Raw genomic sequence first — 14,466 nt, forward strand, 5'->3', positions numbered from 1 at the left:
AGTATGCTACCCCTCACATAAGAAAGAAGAAGTCATAAGAAAATAGACATGTATTTGCTCATTTGTGAAAAGAAAATGCAAGAAGGATAAATTAAGAAGTAAAAGCATCAGTCATCTATAGCAGGTAGGGGGGCTGAAGACTGTATCTTCTTACAGCTCTGACCCTGAGAGCCACAGCAACAGTTCACAAACCCTTCCTTACGCAGAAAAGAAACAGTCCAAATCAACCAAGAGGAACCAAAAATAGAATGCAAAGTCTAAAAAATGAACCCAGCTATATTACAAATGAATAACACAACCACACCTAAGGAGCTACGAAAAACAGAACTGACCTGAGCAACTTTAGAAAACAGGCTCTTGCCTATATACTATACATAAGACTAAAGACAAAAATGTAGTCAGTAAACGTGCTTCTCACAGGCCCATGGGTTACAAATTCTGAAACTAAGTGATGTGTACCGTAGAATTGGATAAAAATAAGCAAATGAAAATATATTTTAGGGCTTCCCTGGTGGTGCAGTGGTTGAGAGTCCGCCTGCCGATGCAGGGGACACGGGTTCGTGCCCCGGTCCGGGAAGATCCCACATGCCGCGGAGCGGCTGGGCCCATGAGCCATGGCCACTGAGCCTGCGCGTCCGGAGCCTGTGCTCTGCAACGGGAGAGGCCACAACAGTGAGAGGCCCGTGTACCGCAAAAAAAAATAAAAACTCACGTGGCCCAGAGCAGAATCACGAGATTCATTGTACCCCTCCCCTTTTCTTTACTGGTAACTTCTTTCTTCAACAGTGAAAAACTCAATTCTTATTGTTTTAAAAAAAAAATATATATATATATATATATATATATTTTTTTTTTTTAAAACAATAAGAATTGAGTTTTTCACTGTTGAAGAAAGAAGTTACCAGTAAAGAAAAGGGGAGGGGTACAATGAATCTCGTGATTCTGCTCTGGGCCACGTGAGGACACAGGGAGAAGCCAGCAGTCTGCACACCAGAAGAGGGCCCTCACCAGAACTCTGGCAGCCTGATCTCGGACTTCTAGCCCCCAGAACTCTGAGAAATAAATTTCTGTTGTTTATAAGCCACCCAGGCTATGGTCTTTTGCTTCCAGCAGCTGTAACAAAGTAAGCCATCCATGAAATTCAAATAGGGTCTTTAGTTCCATGGTATTGTTCTAATGCTATTTCTTGTTCCTGACAACTGTACCAAAGTTACATAAGATGCTCACACAAATGAAGACTGGGAGATGGATACATGGAAACTCAGTACTTACAACTTTTCTATGTGCCCAAAAGTAGCTCCGAACAAAAGAATTTTTAAAAGACTATGACGTATTCAAGGGCAGAGAGAGCGTGTTACTCAGTTAGGTGTTCCCAGCACCTCCACGGCCCTTCCCCTAGGATGAGCAGTTCAATAATGTGTTAAATGATGAATGAATAAAGAAATAAGGGACTGACAAGTTGTGGTGTCTAATGAAGTACTAAGCATGTACAGACAAAACAATAAAAATGCCGCAGGCCAGAGTTATTTCACATATAAAAAGAACTGTAGACTAAAGCCAGGAAATGAATCTTAAGTTGCAAAACTAAGAGCTCTGAGACTTCATGAAACCCCTTAGGGAACTTGCAGAAACTAAAGGAACTTTGTTAAGTTCTGAGGAATGGTTGGGGAATTGTACCAAGATGTAATTAACCTGTTTCAATCACTACACATATGTGACGCTAGCTGCCCGTAACAAAGGAAGGAGATAAATTGATTTGGGATGGAAAAAGGGCAATTAGAAGCCCTAAAGACCTAGTTTAGGATTTCTTGGCCCTGGGCTTCTGGAAAATTCACTCTAGAACATACTCCTATTAATATGAATTCCTAGGTAAAATGATACTTTGTAACCTGTAACCTACCTGGGATATTTTTTTTCCCAATAGGAAGCAGATAATCAGAAGGCTGGAAAATAGCCCTCAAGCCGACGAAAGAGTTAGGATCTCCTGTCTGCCCTCCACAGTCAATACTCGAGAATTCACTGTTACAGCTGCACAGTAACCCCAAAAATGTTGTCCAGGTCACATGTTCAGAGTCCAATCACAAAGCAATCGCTCTTGATCCTTTGATCATCAATAAAGTATTATCCTTAGGGTAAAAATACTATCATAGCAAACAAACTGCAAGCTACAAACTAATTTGCTCATTCTCAGAGCATCTACAAATGGCTCCCTGAGCTGAACACTCCTCCCCATGCCTAAAGTGCTCTGAGTATCCAAACAATCCATCCTAGAGGCCACAGAGAACTAAAATAAATGGATGCTAAGTAACTGTACCACCAATAACTTAATACAGAATTATATTTAATTTCACTTTTCCTTTTTTTCCTTTTATGCTTTTAAGAAACCAGTTCAGATTCATGAGCACTACTCATACTATTGAGTGTGAGATACTCTCTCTGCAATAGGCTTCTTCATGCTCTGTACCTTACTGGATATAAAACCAGTTCTGGGTTCTGTCACTTTATTAAGTGACTTTAAATAAATTTGTTAAAAAGGTGGCACAAAGGTTAACAAACTTGACCTTGGTCACAAAACTATGTGGTAAAGCCAGGATTCAAACTGAAGTCTTCCAATTTCAATCTGGAGCTTTTTCTTTTATACCAGCGTCAGCCAAAAATACTTAACCTGGGGACAAGGACAACTCAAAAATACTCCACTCAAGGTACTAACACAGTATTACTATATGGTTACTGATAAACGTTAATGAAGAAAAGAAAATAAACAGTTGTAGAAGCTCAGCTTGAAAGGCAGGAATGAGGGACAGCCAAAGCAATAATTCAAAAACAGCAGAGCAGTAATGCTGGACCCTCAACACAGACATCTACAACCGTGAAGATCCCACCAACTCTTCTCGGAATAAATTTGGTTTGGGTAGGGAAATGCTACAATCTCAATTTACACAGAGAGGCTGCCGAGGAGTTCTGTTTTCCTTTTGATTCATGATGGCTAAAGGACAAAGCTCTCTCTTCCTTTACAGCCCAACCCTAGCACCGGCTTGAAAGAGAAAGTTATACACCGGTCTCCTCCTGAGTGAATGGAATGGCAAGAGCCCCTCGGAGTGCTGTGAACCGAAAGAATTCTCACCACTGAGCACTTTGATCTCTGAGAAGAATGGTGCTAAGCACTAACACTATCTGTCTTCTTCTTTCTTTTTTGTCCTCCATGTTTTTTTCAGTACATTCATTTGATCCTCTTTCATGTGCCTACGGCCTATTTTATTTGTCCTCTTTCAAAACTGAACTTATTTTTGGCAGTACGACTTTATATCTGTGGAGAAAGAAAAAAATCCTTTCTTGGATAAATGGTGAAGGAAAAAGTGGGAAGAAAAATGAAAGCCTAACCCCCACCCCCATACTTTAAAATTAAAGTAATCTTGCTTTAGTGAAGAGGAAAGGAATAAATAGAGATTCCTGGGGGCACTGCTATTCAACTCTACTTTTATCAGGGATGATCTTACAGTGAGCACTCTGAGAACCAGGCGAGATTACTAAGCAACAGCAAACCCCCCCCAGATGCAAGCAAACGTCAACACACCCATAAGGATTACTGAGCAGCTACTAGGCCAGATCACCAGTAACCATGTGGTCACATTCATCTGGTGTCTTTGGAAAAAAACCAACTGTCAAGTCACACAAGAGATGCTCTATTTGAAGCCGACAAAGTCAAATTTAAGATGACAGCTTTATAAAATCACTGTATGACCACTTTAAAAAAAATACCACAGGAGAAAAAAACTAATCAATAAGGGTTCTGGTCACATACACGGGAAAGGAAGATAAGGAATCACCACTTTAGCACTCCAGCTCTTTGGTGGTCAGTGAAGAGACAGTAACCTGTACAGTTACAGAAGACACCTGACTGTAAACCTAGCGAAAGTAAATTCATCCGGGTCCGGGTAGAATTACCTGGGACAACCCGTTCTAAAAATGCTAAAATAGTATAAAATGACTCTACAAACCGAAACAGTCTCTGATCAATATTCAAATACATTCACTTTAAGCAAATATATCAAAATCTGTTGAATGACCACAGTTACATATCTCACATATTTACTTAACTTCAACTCTAAATTGCTTAAAAATCATTCACCTCAATCAATGAAATAAGATGGGGGGGGCGGGGGAGCATGCAAAGCGGATAAGAAATAATCCCAGGACCAAGTCAATTGTCTTAGCTAACAATTTAATGGTTCCATCAATCTATCCAACCTTCCGTTAACTTGCTTTGTTGTGCATGTAAGTTTAAGACTGGAAAGCCACCGCCAAGAAGACATGAAAAGCTTGGGGGAATTTTGGAAGAAGTTTATAAAACACTACAGGAATTCTCTAAATGTATCTAAAGTCCTGTAAGAAGCCAAATCTAACCACATACACGCCTTCTCTTACAGCGGGGCTTGGCAGACTACAGTCTGCAAGCCAAATCTGGCCTACCACCTGCTCTTGTACAGCCTGAGAACTAAGAATGGTTTTTCCATTTTTAAATGGCTAAAAAATAAATCAAAAGAAGAGTCATATCTCCTGACGTGTGGAAATTAAATGAAATTCAAATTTCAGTGTCCTCAAGTAAAGTTCCATTGGCGCACTGCCACCTCATTTATTTACATGTTGCTTGTGGCTTTTGTACTACAATGGCTGAGCTGAATAGTTGCAACAGAGACCATGAAAAATTATCTGGCCTAAAAAGTTTGCCAAAACCTGCCCTATATTAAAAGTTGCTACTAATTTGCCTTCAAATAACTGGCTTTAGCTATGTAGCTTTGCACAAGAGACTCCAGATGGTTTTACTGAATACCATCTGAGCAATATAATAGAGAAATTATTGTATCTCATTGTAGTTAAGCTAAAAGCCAGCAAATCCCTATGACTTTTTTCCCCCCCGCTGCGCTGGGTCTATGTTGCTGCACACAGGCTTTCTCTAGTTGCGGCGAGCGGGGGCTACTCTTCCTTGCAGTGCACGGGTTTCTCATCGCGGTGGCTTCTCTTGTTGTGGAGCAGGGCTCTAACGCATGCAGGCTTCAGAAGCTGTGGCACACGGGCTCAGTAGTTGTGGCTCGCGGGCTCTAGAGAGAAGGCTCAGTAGTTGTGGTGCGTACACGGGCTTAGTTGCTGCATGGCATGTGGGATCTTCCGGGAGCAGGGATCGAGCCAGTGTCCCCTGCATTGGCAGGCGGATTCTTAACCACTGCGCCACCAGGGAAATCCCCCTATGACTTTTGGGGTTTTTTTGCAGTACGCGGGCCTCTCACTGTTGTGGCCTCTCCTGTTGCGGAGCAACAGGCTCCGGACGCGCAGGCTCAACAGCCTCGGCTCATGGGTCCAGCCGCTCTGCGGCATGTGGGATCTTCCCGGACTGGAGCACGAACCTGTGTCCCCTGCATCGGCAGGCGGACGGACTCTCAACCACTGCGGCACCAGGAAGCCCCCGCTATGACTTATTTTTAAACCATGTTCTTTAACAGAGAAAGTGGTTCTTTCACCATTTTGTTATTTCCAGTGGGGAAAAAGGTATAATAAAATCACTTGTCCTTACTTTCTTTACCACCTAAGAAGCCCCGAGTCTTCCCCTCATAAACAAAATACACCAGAGTAAATAGGTATCTTTTTCTTGAAAGGGACAGAAACTACCAGAGGGTGTGAAGCAGAGGCTCATGGTCACTTTTTGGCATTATTACCTAAGACATTAAGGCTAGCAGCAATGTTACCTCAGAATAAAATCTTCTGTATGTTTTCCCTACTCCCAAGCTTTTTAGTAGTAAACTCTTCATACACACAGAAATTTAAAAGTATACAGGGCAATGAAAATTCCTATGAACTTTGCCTAGATTCTCCTACAATTACATGCTGCCATATTTGTTTCATCCATTTTTTTTTAATCTATCTTGGCAGTGACTGAATCTTCAGGAAATAATCTATATAACACCCCACCCTAAATACTTTAGCAACAAATTTTCAAGGAAATAAAATACAAAACTCTAGAGAGGTTGTAAAAAAAAAAAGTGGTTTTTCCCTCTCACACAGATTAGTGAAGACAGAGGCAACCTCTGAGACCCCAACAATCCACAAAGTTAACACCAGAGTGTCAGCTTGCTGAGACCACAGGGGTAGTGTGATTGATATTACGATTATCAGACGAGATCTAGGCAGCTTAGACTCTCTACCTCCAGTGGCCTATGACTTCTCCTTCACAGAAGGACCACACATCTCTGGCGCTTACCTAAGGGCAGCAGCGTGGTAAGTGTCAACGTAATCAGAAATGAAGAGCTCTCGGTTCTTGATAACTGGGTCTGTTATGACAAGTTCTCTTCCAGAGTCTGTCACACACACACACCACACACACACACACACACACACAAAAAAAAAAAAGTCAATTAGGAGGATATTATAATTGAGTTTCCAGAAAGGATTAGGAAAATTTCACAAAATTTTTCTTTCAGGTTCACTTCCCACTATAAAAAGCACAATAAATAACCAGGCCTGTCAGCAAAACAGAGAAGAGGAATAACAAACAACAGGAATAACAGGAGCAAGCATCCTCTGGGATGTGTTTTTGCCCTTTATTAAGTCCCCACAGTTTGCTAAAATGTATTAAGCAGAAAATGAAAAAAGAAGGAAAAAGAAAACAACTATCACATTTTAGCAACTTGTAAACTACTAAAATTTTCAGTGATCCTGTGCATCTGGTATTTTATTACTAAATATTCCAGGATGGAGTGAAATCACACTGTTTCAAGTTGAAAAGAATAACCAAGTTATTATTTTTAATAAAGAAGCATCATTTAACTGTTTTAATAGAAATTTAATAGTTTCAAAAAAGAAAAAACTAGTAAAATATAAAAGAACATTATTCTTCAAAACTGTTTTCACATTACTGCATTCATAGGCCTGACTTCTAATACTGCATTCATAGGTCTGACTTCTAATGTGAACTTTATTAAACAAAAAAAAAAGAAAGAAAGAAAACTGTTTTTGACTACTGGTTTGTTGACTCAAAACCTGTCACCAAAGGCACTGTGAAGGAGTGAGACAAGCACAGTCATCCGGGCCAGAGAGAGCTGGATCCCTGACCTGGGGTCTCCACTCAGAAGACATAGCCTTGGCAACTCCTTTAGCATCTCTAAGCCTCGATTTCCTGTTCTGGAAGTGGGGAGTGACAACCCCCAACTCATATAATTAGTGGGTAACAAATGTGAATCAGCCAGAATGAGGCCTAGCACCTCAAAAAAAAAATCAATAAAAAGAAACTATTAGACATCTGAACAAACGTAATATGAACTTTATGTACATGTCTCACGTGTCAATAAAGTTATTGGGTAGGAACTACAATGCCAGAGGAAGAAAAAATTAAAAGATGCTCTGAACTACCTTCCTATTGTTCTAAAAGTCAATACTCAAGCTAAATTTCAAAATATTCAGGAGAGCTCTGCTTTGAAAACTGAAGTTCACAGCCCTGAAGTTCAACAATACAGATTATTAAAAAGAAACAAAATACAATTCTATAGGGTTTTCAGTGTCATTAGTTCAGCATTAGGTGAGAAAAAGGAATATAAAGATGAAGCTACTTTTATTTCCAAAGAAGATGTATCACTACTCCTAGTTTAAGGGAAAGATGCTACTAGCACACGATCAGGTTGTTTCTCTTTTAAAAAGGCAGAAACAGTCAAAGAACTCAGCAAAAAAAAAAAAAAAAAAAAAAAAATTCCAGAAATGTTTTTTTTGGTTGTTTCTCTTTTAAAAAGGCAGAAACAGTCAAAGAACTCAGCAAAAAAAAAAAAAAAAAAAAGAACATTCCAGTAATGTCTTTATTGATAAAAAGCCTTTTCAGTGAAAAATTTTCATAGTGGTTATCTCCATTTAATGAATGTTTTTACAAAGAACTTTGCCCAAAGCTAAGAAAGTGTAAGAATCAAACCAGAAGGACATATTTACCATTTTCATTATGTCGATCCTGAACCAAATGCTGATACACAGAATCTGGAACTTCAGACTGACGGTAGTACCATTTGACGTTCATGAGTAGGTGGTCCCTCTTACTCTGAAAAGGAAAATCTAACAGCATTAGGAACAGGATTTCGGGTGCCCACAGGTGCATACCATACCCATGATCAAAAGCCCCTGGAAACAGGTGGACAGGCAGAGAAGGAGACACACAATTACTACCAGGACCACAAAAATACATTAGTCAATTATGAGGTCAATTTTCATTTTCTGAAAAATCCCAGCTACGACACCTCTCTGACTCTATCCCTCAAAGTTGCTTATTTTAGGAAACAATGGAAACCAAACTTGAATCTATAAATCTCCCCAGTCTGATTAACTAATTCATTCAATATTATATTTTTTTATTTACCATTAACTACTCAGTATACTACATGAATACATGCTTCTTCTATCTGAAGCTTTAATTGTGTTGGTAAATATTTAGAAACTGTTTCAGCACACTGTCAAGGCCATTAAGGGCAATGGATTTTTCCTGCTACTTTACAGCCACTTATGCTCTATGGCAAACTAACACAGCAAACTATGGGTGGTGAGGAAGGTACTATGAGTCCATGGAGCAGGGATCCTGTCTCATTTATCTCTGAATTTCCCAAGAAGAGAACACCTTGGACATGAATATGAATAATAGAGTTCTATGATGGTCAGGGTCCAATAAATGTTTGTGAGACACTTAACCATCTTATCCCTAAAAGTTAATTTTGTTCCTAGTTCATTGGAAGAATAAAGGATCAAATACTGCCTTTCCATTTGAAGGCTATGGGGCTAGGGCTTGAGGGGACCATCTCTGTGTACCTGGTCATGAAGCATCCCAATGTGGCAGTGCACTAAGGCTTCCCGGGGCCTCAGAAAACACTTTCCGACCCCGCTGAGGGCCGTAGGGGACTTCCGCAAGGTGAGCGCAACACCACTCCTCCCAGCAGCTTCTACCTTCTCATCACAAGTCAGTGGGTCACAAATGCACGAGAGCTAAAATTCGAGAAACGCCTCATGTTTATACGGGAGATGGCCAAATCCTAGAGTATGTCAAAGGAGCCTTCTCTAATGAAGTAAGATGCTTGATGCTCACATGAGAGGTTGCACAAAGCCTTCACTGAAAGACCAAGAAGGCTCAAAAATACTTTCGCTAAAATATGTAAGCCATTCAAAGAACCAGAAAGAAAGCAACTGCCCAGGGTCTCGACTGAACTCAAATGTAAGAAGTGCTCTTCCACAGTAAATACCATCCACACCAAGATTCTTACTTTTGCAATTAACTGTGTCAAATATAGGGCATCATTACTGGTTTGAATAAAAGAGACTGCATACAAAGAACAATCCTACAAAATGGGTACTTTTTAGCTTTTATCAATTTTTCACTTTTATATTCTACACTGTTGATACTGAGGGTGGGAAAAAGAGGACAAATCAGTACGCTGCATAAAAGGAATACACTTTATATATAGTATAGGAGTTTAGAGACAGAGCAATTACTTCTGGCAAGGGACTATGGAGGAAGGAACATCTGACCTGGGAAATATTTCAATGAAATTTTTTCTAGGCAAAGGAGGAGACCTGAGAAATACACAAATATAGAGAAAGTTCAAGACATATATAAGACACATGCAAGTGGTCCATCTGCATGCAGCACAGGAAAACATTCTGCATGATGGTGAGGGGAACCTGAATCCTAGCTGGAGTTTGGCCTTTAGTGGCTTTTTAACTCTCCGGGACAAATGGGGTCTTCTATCTGCACTGCTGACCAAAGCCACAGGCACTGAGGTGCAAAACCCCAGGCCAAGGGAGAGCAGCTAAAGGGCTACAGTATCTTCCTGAGGCAGGATGATAAAGAGCAGGCCAGGTTGAGCGCACTCATCAGGGAAAGAAGGAGACACACCAGGGGAGGGGCAGGGCCTGTTTGGCAGTACTCAGGGATAAACCCCGTTAAGTAAATACACTGTCCAATACAAGGCTTCTCAACCTAAAAACTACTGACATTTGGTCCAGATAAGTCTGTTGTGGGGGCCTACCCAGTGCACTGTTAGATGCACAGCAGCACCCCTGGCCTTCAACCACTAATTGCCAACAACACTCCTCCCTCACTGTGGCAACCAAAAATGTCTTCAAATACTGCCAAATGTCCCCTTCGGGTACAGAACACTCCCAGTTGAAAACCAATGGTCTAACCGTTTCCTTTTTAAGGAAAGCTAAACCAGAATGGTAAGACTAAACTCTAATTCAAGCACTACTGGGCTGGGCTGGTAAGTACAGGAAAGTCGGTCATGGTTCAAATCCCAACTCCATCACCTCCCTGTTACATGACTCTGAGCACATTACTAAGATTCTCTGAGTCTACCCTTTCCTGTAAAACAGGATTATCGAAACCAACCTAAAAGGACTCATGAAAAAACTGAAAAGATGGAAAAGCAACTGTAACTGAGCAGGAACTCAAAAGACTATTGCTTTCTCTCTGTTAGTAGGTGACTCTAACCAGTGTTTCACAGAAAACTTCAAGAACTTTGCTGAGAATTGTAGGAGTGATATCTTCTCCAGAATATGGCTTCTTTCAGGAGATGACAGTGATGACTAGTCACTGAGCTACTAATGGATGCTTCAACACTCACAGCACAAAGGAATTCAGATCTACTAGCAGTCCTATAGCAACAGTTCTAAAATTTATACTTTTATGTACTTCTGTAACACATCTAGGATGTATGAATACCAAATGACCAGACAAAGATACTACGAAAAAAGAAAATTACAGGCCAATATCTTTGATTCATATAGATGCAGAAATTCTCAACAAAATATTAGCCAACCAAATCCAACAACACATAAAAAAGGTCATACACCAGGACCGAGCTGGATTCATCCCAAGTTCACAAAGATGACTCAACATACACAAATCAATCAATGTGATACACCACATTAACAAAAGAAAAGAGGAAAACCACGTGATCATCTCAACAGCCGCAGAAAAAGCATAAGATGTATGAAAATGTGAAGGGCAAACAGAAATAACCTTTAAAGGTACTAAAATCACACAATGTCTATTTTTCAGAACCAAGCCAGTGATTCAGGTGACGTTTTGAGGTATAATCCCTATGTTATCTTCTGACCCAGGCACACTTAATGATTCCACCCACACAAAATTACCACTCTAGTTTGTTTGTACCTAGATTTACTACTCCTAAGCCTTTACAAAGGGAGTTGAAAGCCTACTGGATTTCCTAATGCAATACTACCCAACAACCAGGGAGTGGCGGCATTGTGTTTAAAAAAAAAAAAAAAAAAAAAAAAGCCTCCAGATTCTGAATCCCACACATGGCAAAGGCAGGCAGGCTCAATGTAAGCAAAAGTTCTGAACGAATGTAAGTAGCTCTAATGGACACAATCTTCCCAAATAGGCCAGGAATTTAGTTAAAGATTAAACGTCTATAAAGGGAGGCACCGTGTTGTTTCAGAGGCACTAGCCTAAAATCAGGTAATCTAGGATTTTGGTACTGTCCGCAATCACTAGTTAGCTGGGGGTGACCATAGTGAAGTCACCCAGCCATCTGACAAAGTGAGGGACAGAACAAGATGATTTCTATGGTTTGGTTCCATCTTACATGCCTATGTTTAGATTTCTTCCCCAGACTTAACCAAGTAGATAAAATAGGATTGGGAGAGCACCCTTATGTTTTCTCTGTATCACACAATGGCATTAGCTCACATTGCCATCCTAAGGAGTTTCAGGAACTAAAACGTCATCTTCCATGGAAGCTGCCTACTACGGCGCTAAGGAGCAGCAAAATGGAGCAGAGGGCACCCCCTCTCCCAGTACTCGCTCCCTCAGCCGTCAATCATGGGAAATCTTCATCTTCTTTACACTTTTCACCAGGCTAAGACTTCTGCTCAAAATCACAGAAAATTAAAGGCAGACATGAACTTAGAGATCATCTGATTCAACCCAAACCACCTGGGTTTGGGGCCAATTACCTCTCCAAGCCTCAATTTTCTCATATATAAAATGAGGAAAAATAATAGTCTATACCTCATTAGGTTGTGAGGATTAAATAAATGAATATAAGTAGAGTGGACTGGCTCTCAATAAATGCTGGATAGTACTATCACTGTTTTACAGATGAAGAGAGGAGTTAAGCTATATCAAGAGGCTGGTTATAAATTTTGCTTTTCTCAGATCCAAAATTATGCTCATAATAGCAATACAAAAGTAAATCCAGTAGTAAATTAGAGGGAAAGTTTCTTCACTTTCACAACAATTCAAGAAGCACATCAAGTATTTCTAACAAATATGCCTCATTATTAACTAGTGATATAATTGGACAACTGCATAATGGTCAAAGTGGTTATAAATGACACATTTTAAACACAATGCTGAACGAAGAAGGAAGCGGTGAGAAGCTTCCCATGTGAAGGCATCCTGGGGTATATTTCTGAACACAGAGAAGAGCCCAATGGGAAGTAAATATTTCCCACCATTTTTTCTTTAAGGAGAGAGAGACTGATTTGACTGCTTCCAGGTGGTAGGATGCACCAGCATTAAGAGAAAACCACCAAACCAATCTGCTTACAGTAAGGTTTCACAGGCCCTGTGCAAAAAAGGAGAGGAGCTGATTCTGGGTTGAATTATGGATTTGTCCACATCCCTGGCCCTGATTTCTTGAAATAAGGGATGAATGTAAATTTAGGGAAATAAAGAGTTTAACAGAGGACAAATCCCATCACCACCTGGGTTTAGAAAAGACAGCTTAATGGTAGGTGTTCAGCAGTAGAATAGGGAGGATTTCCAGATATTTGCATGTCAGGCAATAGGTTGAGAATTAATGAATTAAAAAGTCAAAACTGAAATTAAACATTGAGAATAAGATAACTGAGAAAGGCAGACTAGAGGGAAAGGGAGGCAACAGAGACCAGAAAGGAAAACAGGAGGCTGCTGCTGAGGGACACCGGTTCACTCCGTCAGGAGCGCACACCTCAACTACCCCAAGTACAAATACACAGGATCCAAGGCCGAGAAGTCAATTTCCCTTACCAGAGATCTTTCATGATTATTAATATGGTACTTTCATTGATTTTAAATAGCCAATCTGTGTCCTTCCTAGGACCAGTCTTAATTATCTTCCTCTAGGGAAACATTTTACACAATATAAAAAAAATAAAAGAAGTGCAGGGGTGCGGGGGTGGCGGTGGTGAGGATAGGAGTTCATTAATGACCAAGTAGACAAGTGCAGAGATCACCTTTTCAATGGTCTTTATTCCCAACCAGAATGGGAACAACAATAACTGTATACTCAACCTGCATTACAGAAGAAGGACCTTCTTTGCTCCATCAATCACCTACCAGGCCTTGCCAGACTATCAGGGCTCCCAAAGCCCTCCAAACAGGTCATTCTAGTCCCCCCACTGTTATCAAATGTGACAGAAGGATCAGGGCCAAAGACAACCCAACTAGGATATGAAGGTGGATATCATCACATGAACAATTTTGCAAAGTCAAAATAATCTGCTAGAGATAACACAGAACTTCCTTCAAATTCTTAACTGCTTAGTTCTTGGGAGCACACATTTCAAATAATGGAAGATATAGATTCAGAGTCAGGTGAAATCAGACCAAAATTCTTGTTTTATAAAGCCAAAATGGCCAGTCAGGTTTTTCCAGAAATTTGGGAAATAGAAGTAGCCAACGTTTGTATACGGTATGGCTTAAGAAGACTCCCTCTGGAGAAACAAAATGGTGAAAATAAGGTTAAGAGTTACCCTTCCAGTGTGCTGCACAGCTGTTCTGAAGTTGTATTTCAACCCTGCTGAGTCTACCTCCACCAACAGGGTGATGCCTGTTGGGAAGATCACGCTCAAAAAGACCTTGGGGACACAGTCTTAGTGGCTTCAACCATTCCTGACTCTGGGGGAGGGGACTAGGGACAGACAGTGGGGTCTAAGATTACTAGTCTTCAAAGGCCAAGTATAACTCCAGGCATGTGCACAGGGGAATCAATCTAAAGATAAGCTTTCGGCACTTCCCTGGTGGCGCGGTGGTTAAGAATCCGGCTGCCAATGCAGGGGACACGGGCTCAAGCCCTGGTCCGGGAAGATCCCACGTGCCACGGAGCAACTAGGCCCGTGTACCACAACTACTGAGCCTGCGCTCTAGAGCCCGCGAGCCACAACTACTGAGCCCGCGTGCCTAGAGTCCGTGCTCCACAACAAGAGAAGCCACTGCAGTAAGAAGCTCACACACCGCAACGAAGAGTAGACCCTGCTCACCGCAACTAAAGAAAGCCCGCACGCAGCAATGAAGACCCAACGCAGACATAAATAGATAGATAGATACATTTTAAAAATAAAGATAAGCTTTCTATACCCGTCAGAAGATCGTCATTACTCAACTATGTGGATGAACATGAGGACTAAGATGAAATCAGGCAGGACAGGAAATATCTTGTAATG

The 14,466-nt window shown here is 40.8% G+C and overlaps 1 protein-coding gene across 1 annotated transcript in view; it reads right to left on the minus strand.

Moving 5' to 3' along the window:
* Positions 1–14,466, minus strand: part of RERE (arginine-glutamic acid dipeptide repeats) — a 259,834-nt gene that overhangs the window by 162,992 nt on the left and 82,376 nt on the right. Inside the window, exons 4-5 of the mRNA XM_007453328.1 lie at positions 7,966–8,071; positions 6,254–6,350 (exon numbers count right to left, since the gene is read on the minus strand). Of these exons, the coding sequence (XP_007453390.1) occupies positions 6,254–6,350; positions 7,966–8,071 (203 nt within the window). The remainder of the gene's footprint in view (positions 1–6,253; positions 6,351–7,965; positions 8,072–14,466) is intronic.

The sequence above is a fragment of the Lipotes vexillifer genome, unplaced genomic scaffold, assembly GCF_000442215.2.
Source record: "Lipotes vexillifer unplaced genomic scaffold, Lipotes_vexillifer_v1.1 scaffold575, whole genome shotgun sequence".
Classification (NCBI taxonomy): Eukaryota; Metazoa; Chordata; class Mammalia; order Artiodactyla; family Lipotidae; genus Lipotes; species Lipotes vexillifer.